This window comes from Mus musculus, chromosome 1, assembly GCF_000001635.26.
Source record: "Mus musculus strain C57BL/6J chromosome 1, GRCm38.p6 C57BL/6J".
Lineage (NCBI taxonomy): Eukaryota > Metazoa > Chordata > Mammalia > Rodentia > Muridae > Mus > Mus musculus.
Genome location: NC_000067.6, coordinates 191732403 through 191751431, shown reverse-complemented (window position 1 = coordinate 191751431; position 19029 = coordinate 191732403). Strand labels below are relative to the sequence as shown.

Genomic DNA, 19029 nt, shown 5'->3' with positions numbered 1-19029 from the left:
ATTCCCAACACCTTTATCAGACGACTCATGGCTGTCAGTAACTCTAGCTCCAGGGATCAGACACAATCTTCTGGAATCCACAGGCACCCATGCACATGTGGCATACATTCACACAGACACACAGATATGCAAATAAGTAAAATTAAATTAAATCTTTCGAAAGTCAACAAACCAACCTTTCTTTGGTCCACATGGCTATCTAACATTAAGTTAATGTTCAGCTATCATCCTCAACAAACTAGCACTAGAACACAAGCGCATTCTATACTGATCATGTGCATCATTCTTTGAGACTTAAGACCACTTAAGCACATTGCATTCTTTCAAAATAACTGTTATAAGTATAATTATCATTATTAGTGAGACCAAAGAATGTTGGCTAATTGGTTGCTTGCTTTTACAGAAAGTCAAACAGGATTTGTTTTTTTAACTACCCACACAATTTTAACATCATGAATTTAAGAGAAAACAGTATGTTTTACTGTAAGAGCAAACGCATCTACACAGTAGTGTTATTTTTTCTTTTACTGATCTGAGATTCTGATTATAAGGAAGGATTAAATTTATTTCGCATTCCAGTAAGATTCTACCACTGCTTTTCCGTAAGATTATACCACTGCTTTTCAGAGGAAAAACACATTATGCAATAACGAAAAATAGTTTCTTTTAATTTTACCTTATTTTCTGGCTTTACCTGGTGGTTCAAAATTCTTTAAACCTAATAAAGACCTTAAAGTGATTCTTACCTCAGGTTTTGCAAAAACCATTTCACTAGAGGCGGCCTAACTAGATCCTATCTAACCTTAAAGGTCAAGTCTATGTGTTCTCTCTTCTGAAGCTGCATTGTCACCAGGTACATGGCGAGCTCTCCCTCAAATACAGGCTTTTCATTTTGAATTTACATACTGCTCTGATCTCATCTCTCACCTGATAACAACAGCTACCTTCTGGAGAGAGAGAGAGAGAGAGAGAGAGAGAGAGAGAGAGAGAGAGATTGAACCATTACTTCTTTATTGTTGTTGTTTTGTTTTTTGAGATAGGATCTCACTACATAGCCCTGGCTGTCCTGAAGCTCACTCTGTAGACCAAGCTGGCTTCAAACTCACAGAGCTCCACCTGCTTCTGCCTACCTTGTGCTGGGACTGAAGGTGCGCTCCACCACATCCACTAAGTCTTTAGTTCTTACAGTCACTCATGACTATTAAGCAGTCAATGAACATCTACTGTTTTGTTTACTTACTATAGGTTCAAATACAAACTCCAATAATTTGTAAACTATTAATGTAGTTTTCTAGGAACATAACTTCCTTACATTCTCAGATAATAATTTCTTGAACGCAAACATTTTTTTAAAAGATTTGTTTATTATTATACATAAGTATTCTGTAGCTGTCTTCAGATGAGCCAGAAGAGGGCATTATAGGTGGTTGTGAGCCACCATATGGTTGCTGAGATTTGAACTCAGGACCTGTGGAAGAGCAGTCAGTGCTCTTACCCACTACCAGCCCGAAGGCAAACATTTTAAAACTATTTGATTTATTAGTTTTAATTATCAATATAAATTATACAAAATCAACAGTTCAAACACTGGCTTATCAACACCAGACATTCAAAATTTAGTAATTTATCTTTTAAAGTCTTAAAATTCCCTTCCTGGGGTGACCAAGAATTATATGAAATCTATACTGATACTATGAGAACAGTGAGATATTTTAATCAATGCTTTACGTGCATCCCTGCAGGATATCCTCCCGAGGCACTGAGAATGCTTACCGGTCCTTTATCCTGTAGGCACATCATCAATGTACACACATCTCCAGTTGCCTGGTGGTTCACCAACATCACTGCTTCATCTTTAGCGATTGCTTTAATATCTTCCCCCCATTCCATCACTGCAAGAATAAAACATTTCAAATTTGTCATTTAAAGATGTTTCTGTGGCTAGAAACCTTTTATTAGAAAAAAATAGTATACACTAATGATGTCTCCTTGCTAACATTTTTCTAAGTTTGAAACTAGGTTTCTTTCCTATAAAAGTCACAATGTTGACAGCATTTTAGAGTTCCAACATACCCATTAAAATATAAAATGATCATATTTTAAATATATCCTATATTGTATAAATAATTAAAAATATATAAAAGTTGTCTATTACAACTTAGATGTTTACCAACAGGAAAATAGATAAGAAAATTATGATATAAAGATATCATGGGAAAGAATTCAGAATTCTCTACTAACAAATTCCCCTAAACTATTGTACCAACTGTGCAATTATGGTATATACATGTTAGTTATTGTGCTGAAGTCTCTCACTCAGAACCTACATCCTGAGGGCAAGTGACAGAAACTAAAGCATATCAGTCTGTGGCTGCTCGTGGAAGCACTCAATCTTCCACACCTTTCCCAGCGTTCCTTGTTTGACTTCAGAAGAAGTCTTGGAATGCTGCACAGACAGGCCTCATGGGGTTTTACCACCCATCTTGTTAACCTCTGGTGTAATAAAGTCTTTTTATAGTTGCAGAAGGATCCAGCTCTGAGAGCTGGACATGGGAATTCCTAGAGGGCTCTATGCTCTTTCCCCAGAACTTGCCCTGTGTATCTTTTCACCAGTATCCTTTGTAATATCCTCTATAATAAACTGTCCTGAGTTCTGTGAGCCACTTGAGCAAATTAACTGACCCTGACAAGAGAGCTGTGGGACCCTAATTTAGAGCAACCAGTCAGAAACATGGGCTAGAAACAACTGTTACTGGCATCTGTGAGGGCAGGCAATCAATCTTGGAGATTAACTGATTCCTTGACCCATGAGATTTGAGGCTATCTCCAAGTAAACAGCATTGGAGTTTAGGGAACACCCAGCTGTCTTCCATTGAGGAACTGCTTTCTTGTTCAGTGTATGAAAGGAAAAAAAAAAAAACCCTCCCATCAGGCATTAAAGGAAAATTAGAGATGCTTTAAGGCCCTGGTACTAGAACCCAAGTTTTGTACGTATTAAGGAGTGCATTACCACTGCCCTGCAGTCCCCAGCCCTGGAGTTCAGGTTTGTTTTTCTACTATATCTTTGAATCAACTGAAGAAATAAAGTTGCATGTTACTTAATACATTGAATTCCAGACCATACATACCAGTCATCTTTAGGAGATAACTTCTAAACTCTTTCATTTTACTGTATAAGAAAATATCAGAATATCTCAAAATTATATATTTTCATTTTGAAGGAAGAAAGCAAATTAAATTAGTTAAAAATCTCTGGGTAGAAAATCACTGCATCAAAAATTTACCTGTACAGTCTAAGGAAAGGCAGAAAAGAAAGAAACTGAACATGAGTTTCCAACCATCAGGACTTTACAAAGAGTCTGTAAACAGGCAGAGGTCGACTGCTCCCTTTCATCACCTTCATTACGAGGACCTCACAGCTGCTGTGGGCCACGTCCCTGGGTGATACAGGATGAAGAGGCCTGAGGCCTCCTCTTCACACTCCTGGCACTCCTCTCTTACACTCACTCCTTCCTGTTGCCCCAGGACACGCAAGCTTCTTAGTGTGAAGGACTTCTTCATACAAGTTCAAGGAAAGCGTCTTTCCTTTCATATCAGCAATCTTAAAATTCCATGCTAAAGAGATTTCCAACAGGGTCAACACATACCAAGTTGTGGTACCCACTGAATTAAGATGTTGCAATTACTCTATTAGATGCTATCATTCATATTAAAATAGATTAGTGTTTATGATTAAATGTTTTTACTTAAAAAATTTAAATTAATGCACTACAGAAGCTACATTAGAAGATGATGAACCCCAGAGAGAGGCAGAACCCCAGAGACCCAGCCTCTTCCAAACTGCAGTAGCAGTCCAGTTCCGGCTCAACTCAGGTGACATGCTCACTTCACTGATCATATTCAATAGCTGACACATTGCTGGGGGAAGTAGATGTAGGTATACATTATTTGCATGAATGTATATCTACATATATCTATATCTATCTATCTATCTATCTATCTATCTATCTATCTATCTATCTATCTATGTGTGTGCATGTGTGTATGTATATGTCTGGTGTGTGTGAGACAGACAGACAGACTGACAGACAGAGACAGAGAGACTTGATCCCTATTTACTTTATTTACGGAGCTATGGTCTTTCCCTGAATCTGGAGCTCTCTAATTCCAGCCAATCCAACAGACATCTTGTTCCATGGAACCTCTTTTTTTGCTCTCTGATCCTGGGATTCCAGGCAGCAGTCACATCTGTCTGGCTTTTTGCACAGGTTCTAGAGATCTGAACTCTAATCCTCATGCCTGACCAGCAAGTAAGCTTTATCTATTGAGCCATCTCCTTGGGTGGCACTCTTTAAAAAGTAATCAAACAAGCAAACAAACCAAACCTTATGTGTTTGGAGGTCTGAATAAGAATGGCCCCATAGACTCATATATTTTAATGTTTCAATCATCACCTCCTCCTCTCTTCTCATCTTCTCATCTTCTTCATCTTCTCCTCTCATTTCAATCAATCATTCTCTCCCTCTCCTCTCCTCTCCCCCTCACCCCCCTCTGGATTAAGATGTTAAGATGTAGCTGTAACTCTCAAGTTACTGCTCCAGTACCATGTATGCTACCATGCTCCTACCATTATGAAGATGGACTAAACTTCTAAAATTGTAAGCACTCCTCCAATTGAGTACTTTCTCTTAAGAGTTGCTTTGGTCATGGTGTCTCCTCACAGCAATTGAACAGTGACTAAAAGACTCACTTCTACATACATTGCAAACTTTAGAAGTACACAAACCTGTTTACCTAGTAACTCTAGCAATTCACCTTATAGATACACTGAACTATGTGCAAAATGGCATGCACACAAGTCTATTGAAAGCAGCACTGCAAAGATAGGAAGAATAAAAGCTGAGGCTAGCCCAAATCCATAGAAACAGAAAGCAGACCTGTGGTTGCTAGGGTCTGAGCCAATGAAAAATTGTTCTTTATGGTCACAGTCAACCCTCCTTATCTTATGGTAGATTGGTTGCAGAAGGGTTCTGAAATCTGTAGGTGTTTCAGTTCATCATAAAAAGTGATGGGGTACTTGCATACAACTTACATATATCCTCCCATACACTCTAAGTAATTACTAGACAACTTGTTATATAAGCCATACAAATGCTATGCAAATACTATACTATTGCACAGTTTGGGAAATAATGAAAAGAAAAAAAGTTGACTGAACTTGGAGACAGAGAACCTACAGATATGGAGGGCCAATTATACAGTTCAGTTTTGAAAAATGAAAAATGATGGAGATTTGGTTGTACAACAATGTGAATACATTTAATAACACTAAAGCATACTCTTTGGCTTTTCTTTTCCTTTTAAAAGTAAAATTTATTTACTTAAAATGTGTGTGCATGCTGTGCATGTGGAGGTCAGGAACAACTGGTGGCAATCAGTTCTCTCCTTCTACTATATAGAGGCCTTACCCCCGGAGACACCTCAACAGCCCTGAAGTGTACTCTCTAAAGTAGCTCAGATGGGGGCTCAATGGTTAAGAGCACTTGCTGTCCTTGCAGAGGATCTCAGTTTGGAACTCAGTTCACAGCACCTACATGATGCCCAGAAACTGGCTGTAATTTCATTTTCAGGGGACCCAACACCCTCTTTTGACTTCTGTGGACAGCAGGCATACAAATGGCATGTATACATACATACATGAAGATTAAAACTGAACATACATAAGTATTACCACAATTTTAATCTTTTAAAAAATAAACCAGCTATATGAGTCATGCTTTATCTACACAATGGACTCCTACACCAGCAGATTAGATCTAACATGGAATGATTACTGTTAAAAAAAAAGCCTACAGCACACTATGGAGAACATTGCTGCCTGGGTTTCTGGAGGGGAAGAATAGATTTGCTAATGTTCTAATGACAACATGTCAATGGAAACACACAATCCTCTTTCATTCCTCTTTTATTCAGTACATCAGTATTGGGTGCGGCTAGGTGTTATGGGTATAAAATAAAACATTTCAAATATTATTCTAAGGTAAATGGTTTTAAAAATCACCTTGGTCTTATAAATATGGGCTAAACCATAATCTGAAAAGCTTTTTAGTCCAACATCTATACAAATGTATATTACATATAAATAGGCGTTTTAGCACCAACAATTCCTTTAATGTATTTTCAGTCAGATGAGTGGAAAACAGCTATCTTGGCCCACACAATAGAAATGCAGGCATGTGGTATAACCAATAAGTTTTAGATATTTTGTCAGTCACTTTTATGTAATATAAATAAATCAGTAAGTACTGTTGTTTAAATATCATCATTTAGATGAATTCAGATTCTCTAATGTATGTATATGGATGGTGTATGAGTCTGTACAAGTGCAAGTTTGCACACGTGTGGCAACCAAAGACCAAAGTCTATGTATTCCTCAATGGTTCTCTATTTTGTATTCTGGGAGAGGGTGTATCAATGAACCTGGAGGCTCATCAATTGGCTAGACTGGCTGTTTAGTAGGCCTGTTTTCTCCTCCCCAGATGAGCTACCAGATGCATGCAGCCATACCCATTTTTTGTTTTGTTTTGGTTTTTTTTGTTTTTGTTTTTTCGAGACAGGGTTTCTCTGTGTAGCCCTGGCTGTCCTCGAACTCAGAAATCCACCTGCCTCTGCCTCCCAAGTGCTGGGATTAAAGGTGTGCGCCACCACGCCCAGCTCATACCCAGCTTTAAATGGGAGCTAAAGTCTTTATACTTCAGCTTAGGTCCCCCATGAACTCCAATCCTCATACCTGCTCAGTAGGCACTTCACCGACAGCCATCTCTTCAGACCCCTTGGATGGATAACTCTTTTTCTGAGTTTTACTGTTCCCCAAATTCCATATTCACTCTGAAACTGCCCATTATATTAAGATGAGGCCATAATGGATTAGAGTGGGCATTAAACCTAAATCTAATATGCCTAGCATTGTTTTCCTTAGGCTTATTCATGTACATGAGTGTTTTACTTTCAGTCATGTATGTGCAGCATATGCTTGGCTGGTGCCTGTAGCAGTCAAAAGTGGGAGAGGGGATCAAATGTCCTGTAACTGGAGTTATAGATGGTCATGAGTGTTAGGAACCAAACCTAGATCATTTGTAAGAATACACATTCTCTTAACTGCTGAGCCAACTCTCCAGCCCTGTAACTAGCATTCCTTTGAGCGCATGCCCGCGGGCACACACACACACACACACACACACACACACACAAACACGCACGCACCCCACACACACACACACACACACACACACCTGTCTCAGGCACTAGCTGGAAGGTGGGCAGCCACCAGCAACTAGATGCAGAGGAGGTATGTACTTCCTCTCAAATCTTGAGGCTCCAGAGAAAACAGCTCTGTTGATACCCTGATTCCAGACTTCTGACCTCCAGAACTAGAAAGAATACACTTTTTCTAATTTTTGTTTTTTTGAGATGGGATTTCTTTGTGTAAACCAGGCTGGCCTGAAACTCAGAAATCCACCTGCCTCTACCTCCCAGTGCTGGGATTAAAGATGTATGCCATCCCTGCCCAGATCATTTTTGTAATTTTAAACAATGCTTCAAGGAAGTGTATCGCATGGGGTGGGCTCTGAGGTCTCAAAATTAGACCCAGTCTGCTCTCTTTCCTCGGCCTGCAGATTGGGATGTAAAACTCTTAGCTACTTCCCCAATACCATTTCTGCCATGCTCCCTGCTGTCATGAGAATGGACTAGCCCCCTACACTGTAAGCCCCAGGTAAATGCTTTCTTTCATAAGAGTCACCTTGGTCATTTTTTTTTCCAGCTAAAGAATAGTGACTAAGACAGCCCACTGTTGTCAAAGAAAATTAAGGTTAACTGAACAAAAAAATTGGACAGAAAACTGTTTAGTTTTAAGAACAAAACCTCCCAGGGACTAAACTACCAACCAAAGAGTACTCATGGAGAGAGCCATGGCTCTAGTTGGCTATGTAGCAGACAATGGCCTTATCAGGCATCACTGGGAGGGGAGACCCTTAGTCCTGTTGAGGCTCAATGATCCAGGGTAGGGGACTGCTAGGGAGTTGAGGCAGGAGTGGGGGGTGGGGGGTGGGGGGAGCACCCTCATCGAGGCAGGGGGAGGGAATAGGGGACTTGTGGAGGGGAAACTGGGAAGGGGGATAACATTTGACGTGTAAATAAATAAAATAACCAATAAAAAAATTAAAAAAGAACAAAACTGAAGATTAACCCTATCTCCTACTACATGCATACTTGATTTCATAGCAAGATTCCAAGAAACAACAACAAAATGCCAGAAAAAAAAAAAAAAAACCAGTGACTCTGAAGCCATTGTTATGACCAGCAAAAAGGAATTAGCATGGAGAGGAGACCTGTCCCCTTGCTGCTGTGGCAAACACTATGACAAAAGAGAAATGACAAGAAAGAAATTTCAGCTTAGGACCTGACTCCACTGTTGATGGAGGTCAGGGCAGGAACTCAAGGCCCTGAAAGTGAAGCAGAAAGCATGGAAGAATGATACTTCTGGCTTTCCCAGTTTGCTTTCTTCTTTCTTCTTCTTTTCTTCTTCTTCTTCTTCTTTTCTTCTTTTCTCCTCCTCCTCTTCTTCCTCCTCCTCCTCTTCTTCTTCTTCTGTGTGTGTTGCAGATGACTCAAATTACAGATGACTAGGAGCCACCATGTGGGGATTCAAACCCAAGTCCAAGTCCCCCTGGAAGAGTAGCCAGTGTTCTTACCTGCTGTGCCATCTCTCCAGCCCCTGAACTTGCAGGGCTGACATATCCAACAATGAGCTGGGCCATCCCACATCAATCATTAATTAAGACAAAACCCTACAGGCCAGTCTTACAGAAGCATTTTCTCAATTAAGATTTCTTTTTCCAAGATATGTCTAAGTTTGTGTCAGGTTAACAAACATCAACTAGGACACTGATATTGCACAGTCTTTTACCACCCTGTACGTTAGTCATTAATAATATTCAAACATGTTGTAAAAATTAATGAAGTATAATTGATTGTTCCACTAAGATAATTGGATACATCATTTTTGGAATCTGTACTGGCTTGTTTCGTATGTCAACTTGACACAAGATAGAGCCAAGAGAGAGGAAGTAACCTCAGTAGAAGAAATGCCTCCATGAGATCCAACTGTATGGCATTTTCTCAATTAGTGATCAGTGGGGCCATTTCTGGGCTGGTGGTCCTGGGTTCTATAAGAAAGCAGGATGAACAAGCCAGTAATCAGGACTCCTCCATGACCTCTGCATCAGCTCTTGCCTCCAGGTCCCTGAACTGTTTGAGTTTCGGTTCTGACTTCCTTTGGTGATGAACAGCAATATGGAAGTAGAAGCCAAATAAATCTTACCCTCCCTTTTACTGTTTTGGTTATGTTAATTCATTACAGCAATAGAAACCCTAACTAAGATAGAATCATTATTAACCAACCACGTTTTCAGCATTCCAGGTTACAGGCAGACCCTACTGTACTTTCCTTAGGTAAAAAGTCACCCGGACAAACACGACACAAAAATGAATATGCCCATCAACGGCAGCTGTGGAAAAGCAGCAGGTAACTCATTAACCCAGGCTGCAGAGGTGGCTAGCAGTTAGCAGCACTGGCAGCTCTTCCAGAGGACCTGACTTCAATTCTCAGCACCTGCATGACAATTCACAATTCTAGAACTCTATTTCTAGTAGATCTGATACCCCTCTGAGGGTACTGCATGCACATGGTGCACAGACAGTCAGACAAACATGCAAACAAAAGTAAATGGAGAAATAAGGTAGGATGGCAGACTGGTAAGGAAATGTCATCAAGCAAGGGGTGCTTATGAGAAAAGGGAGGGCTGAGAGTAGTGGTACGTTCAGATTTGGGCGGACACCGGAGAATCAATAGTTCAAGGCCAGCCTGGGATACAGAGCAAGATGCTGTCATAAAGTAGACAGAAAGAAGCAACAGGGAGGACAGGTTGGGAGTCACACATATCTCCACAATATTCTATTCAAACTTTGAAAAGCCCTCTGAACAATCTGGTGGCTTCCCAGGAAAGTGGGAAAGATAATCCAGAGGTTAGCTGTACTAACTTGGTGGATTGCCAGTCCACAATAGAGCAAGCTACAGGTTCCCAGAAAGACTTCCTCAAAGATGATTTTTCACACTAGCATCATCTGACTGACTTAAAGAGAGAACTAAAACTAAGAAGGAGCGAGCCCGCTGGTAGCTTACAACTGTGACTCAGTCCAGCCTGGGTACAGAGTGCGAACAAGAATCAGAGGAGATGGTTGTTGTGGTCTAAATCTGTAGTCAGCCCTTGGGAAGTGGATGCAGGAGGGTCAGGATCATCCTCTGCTACACACGGAGTAAATGGCTAGCCTGGCTGGGGTACAGGTAAACTCTGGAGGGGGACAGGTGCGAACTGGAGTTACTACCTCCAGTTGGCTGAAAGATCTACTTAGACAAGAGGCAGAAACCACTGAGTTGGGCCCCTGTGGGGTATAAACTTGTCCAGTCTATGGGAGACCCAGGCTAGATTCAGAAACAGCCTGACCTGTTATCTGCCATGTCATTTCCATCCTATGCCATCTATCTTGGAACTAGGGTGTTGAAACAGTGACCCAGAGTCCCTGGAAAGCCTCCAGTATTTTGGTGATTTCAGTACAGCCAGGGGAAGGCAAGGGGACAGGTTATAGTAGCACCAAGGAACAACGAACTGAGTGGCAGAGTCAGCAATTGTGTTCACAGATGGGAAAGGACTCTGAGGAACTGACAGGAATGGGCCTAGACTGGCAGCTTTGTGGCTAGCAGCAGTGGGCCCTGTGGGAGACACAAGACAGGGTGTTGTATGGGGCAGAATGGTGTGGATGGGCACAAAGGTCTCAACTTGCTCCTCCTTCAGGCTGACTCCAGCAACTAAGACTTTTCTAGCCTTAAATCAGGGCTCTGTTTTGAAGTATTTTTCTAGCTTCCAGTTCTGCCCTTAGCTGTATTCCTGGTCATGAGGATTCAAGAGTACAGGAGGACTACACAAATGCTGAGGTATTTCTATCTCAAATGTAACTCAGTTAGGTTTTCCTTTTTTTCTTTCTTTCTTTTTCTTTCTTTCTTTTTTTTTTTTTTTGTACATGGGCACCTGAATATATATATATATATATATACATATGATCTCATGAACAGAAACATACTCACCTATTTATACCACATAGACATATACAAACCTGTAAATAGTAGTTCTTCTCTCACTAAATGAAACTACACATAACAAAGGTTAAGAGCCTAGCTTGCTGGTAGAGTACATGCTCTGAATGCCCTGGTTAGATGACCAGTACAAAAAAGAAACACACACACACACACACACAGAGAGAGAGAGAGAGAGAGAGAGAGAGAGAGAGAGAGAGAGAGAGAGAGAGAGAAAGAGAGAGAGAGAGAGAGAGAGAGCGCGAGCGCCGGGGGGGGGGGGGGGGGCGCAACTTCAGTCTGTAATGCTTTGAAATTTTTTTGTTATTTCTTTTTTATGTGTTTGGGTGTTTTGCCTGTCTGTCTATGTGCATGTGTGCCTAATGTCCTAGGAGGTCAGAATAGGGTTTTAGATATCTTGGGACTGAGTTAAAGACAGTCATGTGGGTATTGGGGATTGCACCCCACCCTAGTCCTCTGGAAGAGCAAGTAGTGCTTATAACTGGTGAGCCATCTCTCCAGTCCTAACTAGTTTCTTAGGAATTAGAAAGGAGCTACAAATACTGAGGAAACCCTAGCACACACTTACAAGGCCATTACTTTTGTGTGCAGATGATGTGGGCACAGAATCCTGACCCTCAGTGCACTGCAGACTCAGCCCAATGGTTAGGAATCTCAGTTACAGAGGTTCAAAAGCAGGTGACAATGGAAACTGGGTGGAGGAAATGTGTGGTATGGTCAGAGGCAAGTGGAAATTTTCAAATGGGAAAACACATTAGGTACTGGAGGGTTAGGGTTAGGGTATCTGAAGAGATGCAGCATGCCTCGGGAGAGGAGCTTTACCACTTTGCAGTCTGGAGCAGGACCACATCACAAAGCTCCACACAGCTCCGTTCTGCCACCAAGGCCCAACAGTACATGCTTCTCATGTACTGAGCATGGCTAAGTAGCCTCTCAGGCACCTTTCAAGGCTAGTGTCTTAGTACACAGCTGTAGTAAGTAAATGGCCTTGTTCTATCAGGTATAACCCAAGGGGGGTTGGAATATAGAATTTTCTGCTTTAAAATGGAAAAAAGAGAGGAAGGAAGGAAAGAAGGAAAGAAGGAAGGAAGCCAAAAGAGCCTTCTCTTGTCCCTGAAAACCCACTTCTACAGCTGTCGCCACCTATTGCTTCACAGCCAAACTCCTTGTTTGCATTTTCCCTTCCATCCCTCACTCTTCTCTAACACAGTCCAATATACTCTCCAATTCTACCACCTCAATGAAACTGTTCCTGCCAAGTGCAATAAAAGATGTTAGTTTCACAAACAGAAACTCCACAGAGGTGTTCAGCAGCCCCTCCCCCCACACTGTGGGGCACTGTGATGAGGGCCCTGGACTCTAGGCAGGCATTGCATTTGCTGCTACTCTGCTTGCCCCAGCCCAGCCCCTAGGCCCCGGCCCATCCTGAGGTCTGCTCCCAGACTCTTTCTCCCTTAGGTCTTGGTTTCTCTAGGTTAGCAAGTCTCAAACTGTGGGTAGCAACTCCTTGTGGGGGGAGGTGTCAAATGACCGACTGTTTCATGGGCGTCACCTTGGACCACAAGAAAACATGAATACTTACATTACAATTCATAACAGAAGTAAAATTACAGTTATGAGGTTGCAATGAGAATACTCTTACGGTTGGGTGTCGCTGTGCAACGGTATGAAACGGTCACAGCACTTGAAAGGTTGAGGACCACTGGTCTAGGGGATTTGACCTTAGAACACCATTGATAAATCCCAACTTCAGTCTCTGGCTCAGATTTCCTTTGAATTCCAAGACGCACACCCACATCCACACCACTGCTCCATTAATGTGCTTCAGCTATACTCTGATTAGGTTTCTAAGTCTTCCTCTCAAGTCCTCCTCCTCTGGGCTTCCTTGTTACCTACCCAGCTACCTTACCCTCCATGTTGTTAGGTTCTAACAGTTTCCCTCCTATAAAACTCCCCAGCTCACGTTTCCAACTCCACTTCCCTGGCTATGAAGAACCCTTGGAGCGCCCCGCCCCGCACCCTCGCACACATTCTCTCATTTCTCTAGTCCATCCCCACAAAGCAAGCAGGGCATAGAATTACAAGTAAGAATCCAGTTTCATCATTCCCTTAAACTCTGTTTAGAGAAATTTCTAAATCCTTCCAGGCACTTCAAGGCCAACTTCCCACCCTCTGCTCCCTCTCCCATCCCTCTTCCATGATGCAACTGTCCAGGCCTCCCCTTACTGAAACGCACAAACACTTCCTGCCTGTACACACACCCTTTCTCCTGTGTCAATGAGCCAACATCTACTTAATGATATCTTTGTTCTGTATTCATAAATATGTACCTCATTTTGCCAAATAAATGTATTTCCAGTTAACCCTTCTCTTGATTTTTTTAAGATTTATATAAGTGTATATCTGAGTGCTTTGCTCACATGCATAATACACATGTCTGTGTATTGGTGTCTGTGAGCCCAAGAGTTATTGATTGGAGTTATGGACATCTGTGAGCTGTGCATTCTTTTTGTTTTGTTTTGTTTTTTTGTTTTTTCGAGACAGGGTTTCTGTGTGTAACCCTGGCTGTCCTGGAACTCAAAAATCCACCTGCCTCTGCCTCCCAAGTGCTGGGATTAAAGGCGTGTGCCACCACGCCCGGCTGAGCTGTGCATTCTTTTGTAGAAATCAGAAAGTATTCTAAACCACTGAGCCATCAACTTTCAAAGATGGAACTATGCAATGGCTTGATATGTGTACACTGCCCTTTGCTTTTCCGAAAACTTCTTTTATATTTTTATTAAAATACTTTTTTCATTCAATGTATTTTGATCATGTTTTCTCCCCTCCTAATTCCTCACGGATCTTCCCCACCTCTCCCCACCCACTCAACTTTAAAAACAAACAAACAAACAAACAAACAAACAAAAAACAAAAAAAACAGATCCTCCCCACCTCTTACCTACTGAACTTTATGTATGCTCCCTCTCCAAAGAAAGAAAGAAAGAAAGAAAGAAAGAAAGAAAGAAAGAAAGAAAGGAAGGAAGGAAGGAAGGAAGGAAGGAAGGAAACTTCTTGAACACAAAGTTAGCCCTAATTGATTCTCAAAAATCTATCCTTAGTCAGGGTTTTATTGCTGTGAAGAGACACTATGGCAAATCTTATTAAAGTAAAACATTGAATTGGGGCTGGCTTACAGTTCAGAGATTTAGTCAATTATCATCATTACAGGAAGCATGGTGGCATGCAAGTAGACATGGAGCTGACAGTTCTACAACTTAATCTGCAAGCAACAGAAATGAATACCACACTAGGCCTAGCTGGAGAATGAGACCCCAAAGCCCACCCCACAGTGACAGAATTCCTCAATCAAGGCCACACTTACTACACAAAGTCCTAATAGTGGTACCCCCTAACAGAGCCATTCCCTATGGGCCAAGCATTCAAACATGTGAGCCTATGGGGCCCATTCCTATTCAAACCACCACATCCCTCAAAAATCTTTTTAGTAGACTTAATCTAATCCAGGCTGGCAAGCTGTTTTAGTGGATAAAAGTGTTTGCCACATGATCATGACCAGTTGCTTATCCCTGGAACCTATGTAGAAATGAAAGGAGAGAGCCAACCCCACAGCTGTCCTCTGAGGCAACTCCTTTTTGCATTCCCAATTGCCTTTAGGGAGCTATTTCTTTATTTCTCAATAAACTTTGTTTGCTTGACCTTAAAAAAAAAAGTCCTCTGACCACACATGCCCCCCCTTCCTCTCTCTCTCTCTCTCTCACACACACACACACACACACACACACAATAATAATAAGTTAAATTTAATCCCACTCTTCAGGATTTCACTAGTTGGTATCGTTGCTAACTGGCAGTAGACAGTGAATAAACATGTAATGGGTTATAATGTGAGACATTTTTACAACTCATGTTCTGTTTGATGAGAGTAACAGCAACATCTCAAGACAGCTCTTAGTTAAACACATAACTAGTAAACGCCTTCCCAGTGGAGACAAGAAGGGGTCATTTAACCCAGTAATGTACATTAATTACAAAAAAAACCTCACTAGTATAACTCAGCAAATGGTGTGTGTGTGTGTGTGTGTGTGTGTGTGTGTGTGTGTGTGTGTGTGTGAGGGGGTGTTCAAGATAGGATTTCTCTGTGTATCCCTGGCTGTCCTGGAACTCACTCTGTAGGACAGGCTGGCCTCAAACTTGCAGAGATCCACCTGCATGTCTCCCAAGTGCTGGGATTAAAGGCACGTACCACTAATACCTGGCCTCAGCAAACATTTTTAAAATTAGGATTTCTAAACAGTTAATACATAAGAAAAAAAGCTTTTTTCTTTCTTTCTTTTTGTTTTTATTTTTGGCAGGATCACATTATATAGCTCAGTCTCAGCCTCCTGAGTGCTGGGATAATAAGTATGTATTATCCAGAAGGATCATATTACAGAATTAAAATATTTCCAGGACTGCCAGAGTTACACAGTGAGACCTTGTCTCAGAAAACCAAACCCAAACCAAACATAACTAAAATCCATGTGGCTAGTACATACCTTTCATCCCAACACTTAAGAGGCAGATGCAGGCGGATCTCTGTGAGTTCAAGGTCAGCCTGATCTATATAGTGAGTTTCTGGACAGCAAGTTATATAGTAATGTAACAGGGCCCCAAACCTTAACACAACTGATACCATGACGGAAGGGCCATTCAGGCTACAAAACTCAGCAGGTAGACAGCACCACTTACCAACAATGAAAACAAAGACCTAACCCATCAAATCCCAGTTCTAGGAAAGTCCCTAAATGTACTAACCTTGATTTTTGGCTTCTGTATGTGCGTGCGCGTGCACACGAGAGCACATGCTTAAAAGCTCATCCTGAGAAAGGCTAATACAGACTTCTCATTGGCTTAAACCCATGTCCAAGCAGTCTTCTCTGGTGAACACTCCACAATAGTAAGACCCTGTTTCAAAACCAGTAACAACAGAAAGCCAACAACAAAACCTATTTAACATTCCAAACTTAACTACACAGCCAAGGCAAAGTGGCATATATTAAAGTGCAGAACCACAGAACAGAACTGAGAATCCAAAAACAAATCTATACCTCTATGGTCAATTGATTTTTCATAGGATACAACATTCATTCACTCTAGGAAAAGAACAGTCTTTCCAGAAAATGAAAGGACAAGTAAATAAATAGTGAGGTTTGGGGAGCTGCCATGCAAGCATGAAGACAGGAGCTCGGGTACCCCAGAACACACATAAGAACTAGGTAGGTATGTGGCCCACATATAATCTTAGAACTCTTGGGAGTTAGAGACCAGGGAATCTTTGGAACAGTTGGCTAGCTAGACTCTTCAATCATTGAGTTTTAGGTTCAACTGGTGACTCTGCCTCAGTAAGTAAAGTAGAAAATCACCAAAAATGACTTCATCCTCTGACCTTCATATGTGCTACACACACACACACACACACACACACACATAATCAAGATAGACAATAAGAAAAAGGGCTGTTCCCTTACCTCACTGAATATAGAAAAATTAACTCAAAATGGTTCACAAAACTAAATATAAAAGGTAATTCTTTACAGAAAAAGAAGTGTAAGTTTTCATGACCTTAGATTGGGTCACCATTCTAAAAATATAATAAACCAATGAAAAATGAATAAGGTACCAAATTTATAAAGTTTTGTTTTGTTTTGTTTTGTTTTAAAACAGGGTCTCATTGAGTAGCTCTGTCCTGGAACTTGCTATGTAGACCAGACCGGCTCATAGAGATCTGTTTGTCTCTTCCTCCCATGTGCTGGGATTAAGGCATGTACCACCATGCCTGTGGCCCAAAAACTCTTATAAAAACTTCTTTTTTTTAAGATTTATATATTTATTTATTTTATGTATATGAGTACACTGTATCTGTACAGATGGTTGTGAGCCACCATGTGGTTGCTGGGATTTGAACTCAGGACCTTCAGAAGAGCAGTCAGTGCTCTTACCAGCTGAGCCATCTCACCAGCCCCTTATAAAAACTTCTATTAGTCAGTTTTGCATTAATAGAACAAAATGCTAGAGGTAGGCTAACTTTATAAAGAAAATGTTGACCATTTTGGAAGCTAAAGATCCAAATGGCAGGGACGGGCAGGCTGCTCCACCTTCCCTGTGCTAGCTCATAGCAGATTGCAACAGCAGGAACAAGTAGACACTACGGCAAAGAGGATGTGAGAGAGACACAGTGGAACCAGCTCAGGCTTTCACTCATCCTTCCAAGAGAAGAACCAGTCTCACAACAAACATCAACGTCTTCTGAAGACTTGTCCACGCTTAACCTATGAACTCTGGGGCTCCCACTTAGCACCACCTCTTAAAGGCCATATTGTCTCCAACACTAACTCTGGGGCCCAAGCTCCCAAAGCACAAATCTTTGGAGAAAGAAACAACATCCAAATTATAGCATAACCTCACCTTTAAAAGGTAAGCAATCTATTTAAATTGGGCAGAGATATGAAGGGAAAGTTCTCCAGAGAGAATTCAAAAATGGCCGCCAGTACATGAAACTAGCATTAGTCAGTAAGTAATGAAATTCTAAACCACGTGGAGACTCTACTTCATATCCACCTGCATGGTGAGAATTAAAACTCCGGACAGTAAATATGAATAAGGAAGAAACGGGAACCTTCCTCCATTTCTGATGAAAACGTAAATCAGTAGAGCTGCTATGAAAAACAGTTTGGCAGCTTCTTAAAAGTTAAACACAGCTGGGCAGTGGTGGTGCACGCCTTTAATCCCAGCACTTGGGAGGCAGAGGCAGGCGGATTTCTGAGTTGGATGCCAGTCTGGTCTACAAAGTGAATTCCAGGACAGCCAGGGCTACACAGAGAAACCTTGTCTCGAAAAAGCAAAACAAAACAAAACAAAAGATAAGCACAGAATCACCATGTGATCCAGAAGTTTGACTCCCATGTCCAAGAGAATTGAAAGCATATGTCAGAACAAAACTTACATATGAATGCTCATAGCAGCAGTATTCAGAATAACCAAACCATAGAAACAAGACAAACATTTATCACCTGGTAAGTATATAAACAGAATGTGGTCCATCTGTCCAGTGGAATTATTACTCAGCTATACAAAGGCAGAAGGACTGGCACATGTTACCATAAAGATGAACATGGAACACATAGTAAGTATAAGAAGCTACATGCAAAGGATCACATGTCATATGATTCCATTTATATAAAGTGTTCCAAATAGAAAAATCCATAGAGACACAACATAGATTAGTGGCTGACAGCTCAGAGGAGGAAGGAATGGTAAGCAAGAGCTAATAGGTCTGGAATTTTCCTTTCAGTGATGAAATGTTCTCGAGTTAGACAGTGGAGATGAGTAACCATGTGATTACCCTGACATCACTTGCTTAGTTACTGCTCTATTGCTGTGAAGAGACACATGAGCAAGGCAACTTATAAAAGAAAACATTTAATTGTGGCTTGCTCACAATTTCAGAGGGTGAGTCAATATCGTTACGGCAGGAGGCAGGCAGGTATGGCACAGTTGTAGCTGAGAGCTCGCAAGATGGAAGCAGAGAGGTTGGGCCTGGCATGTCTTTTGAAACTTCTTCCAACAAGGCCACACCTCCTCATCCTTCCTAACTGTCCACCAACTGGGAACCAAACATTCAAATACGGGAGCCCATGGGGGCCATTCTCCTTCAAACCACCAGACCACTTTAAAATGGTGAATTTTAGGGCATGTGACTTATACTCCAATTTACAATATTTATATAAGTTTAACACCACACCTGTTTTGTGGGAGGGTCTCACTATGTAGCCCAG

At 41.3% G+C, this 19029-nt stretch overlaps 1 protein-coding gene across 8 annotated transcripts in view; it reads right to left on the bottom strand.

Annotated features, from left to right (window-relative positions):
* Lpgat1 (lysophosphatidylglycerol acyltransferase 1) overlaps positions 1-19029 on the bottom strand; it is a 66702-nt gene that overhangs the window by 32824 nt on the left and 14849 nt on the right. For all 8 annotated transcript variants that reach the window (XM_006497156.4, XM_006497153.4, XM_017320202.2 and 5 more), the window contains one exon: positions 1774-1892. In XM_006497156.4, coding sequence (XP_006497219.1) covers positions 1774-1892 — 119 coding nt within the window. The remainder of the gene's footprint in view (positions 1-1773; positions 1893-19029) is intronic.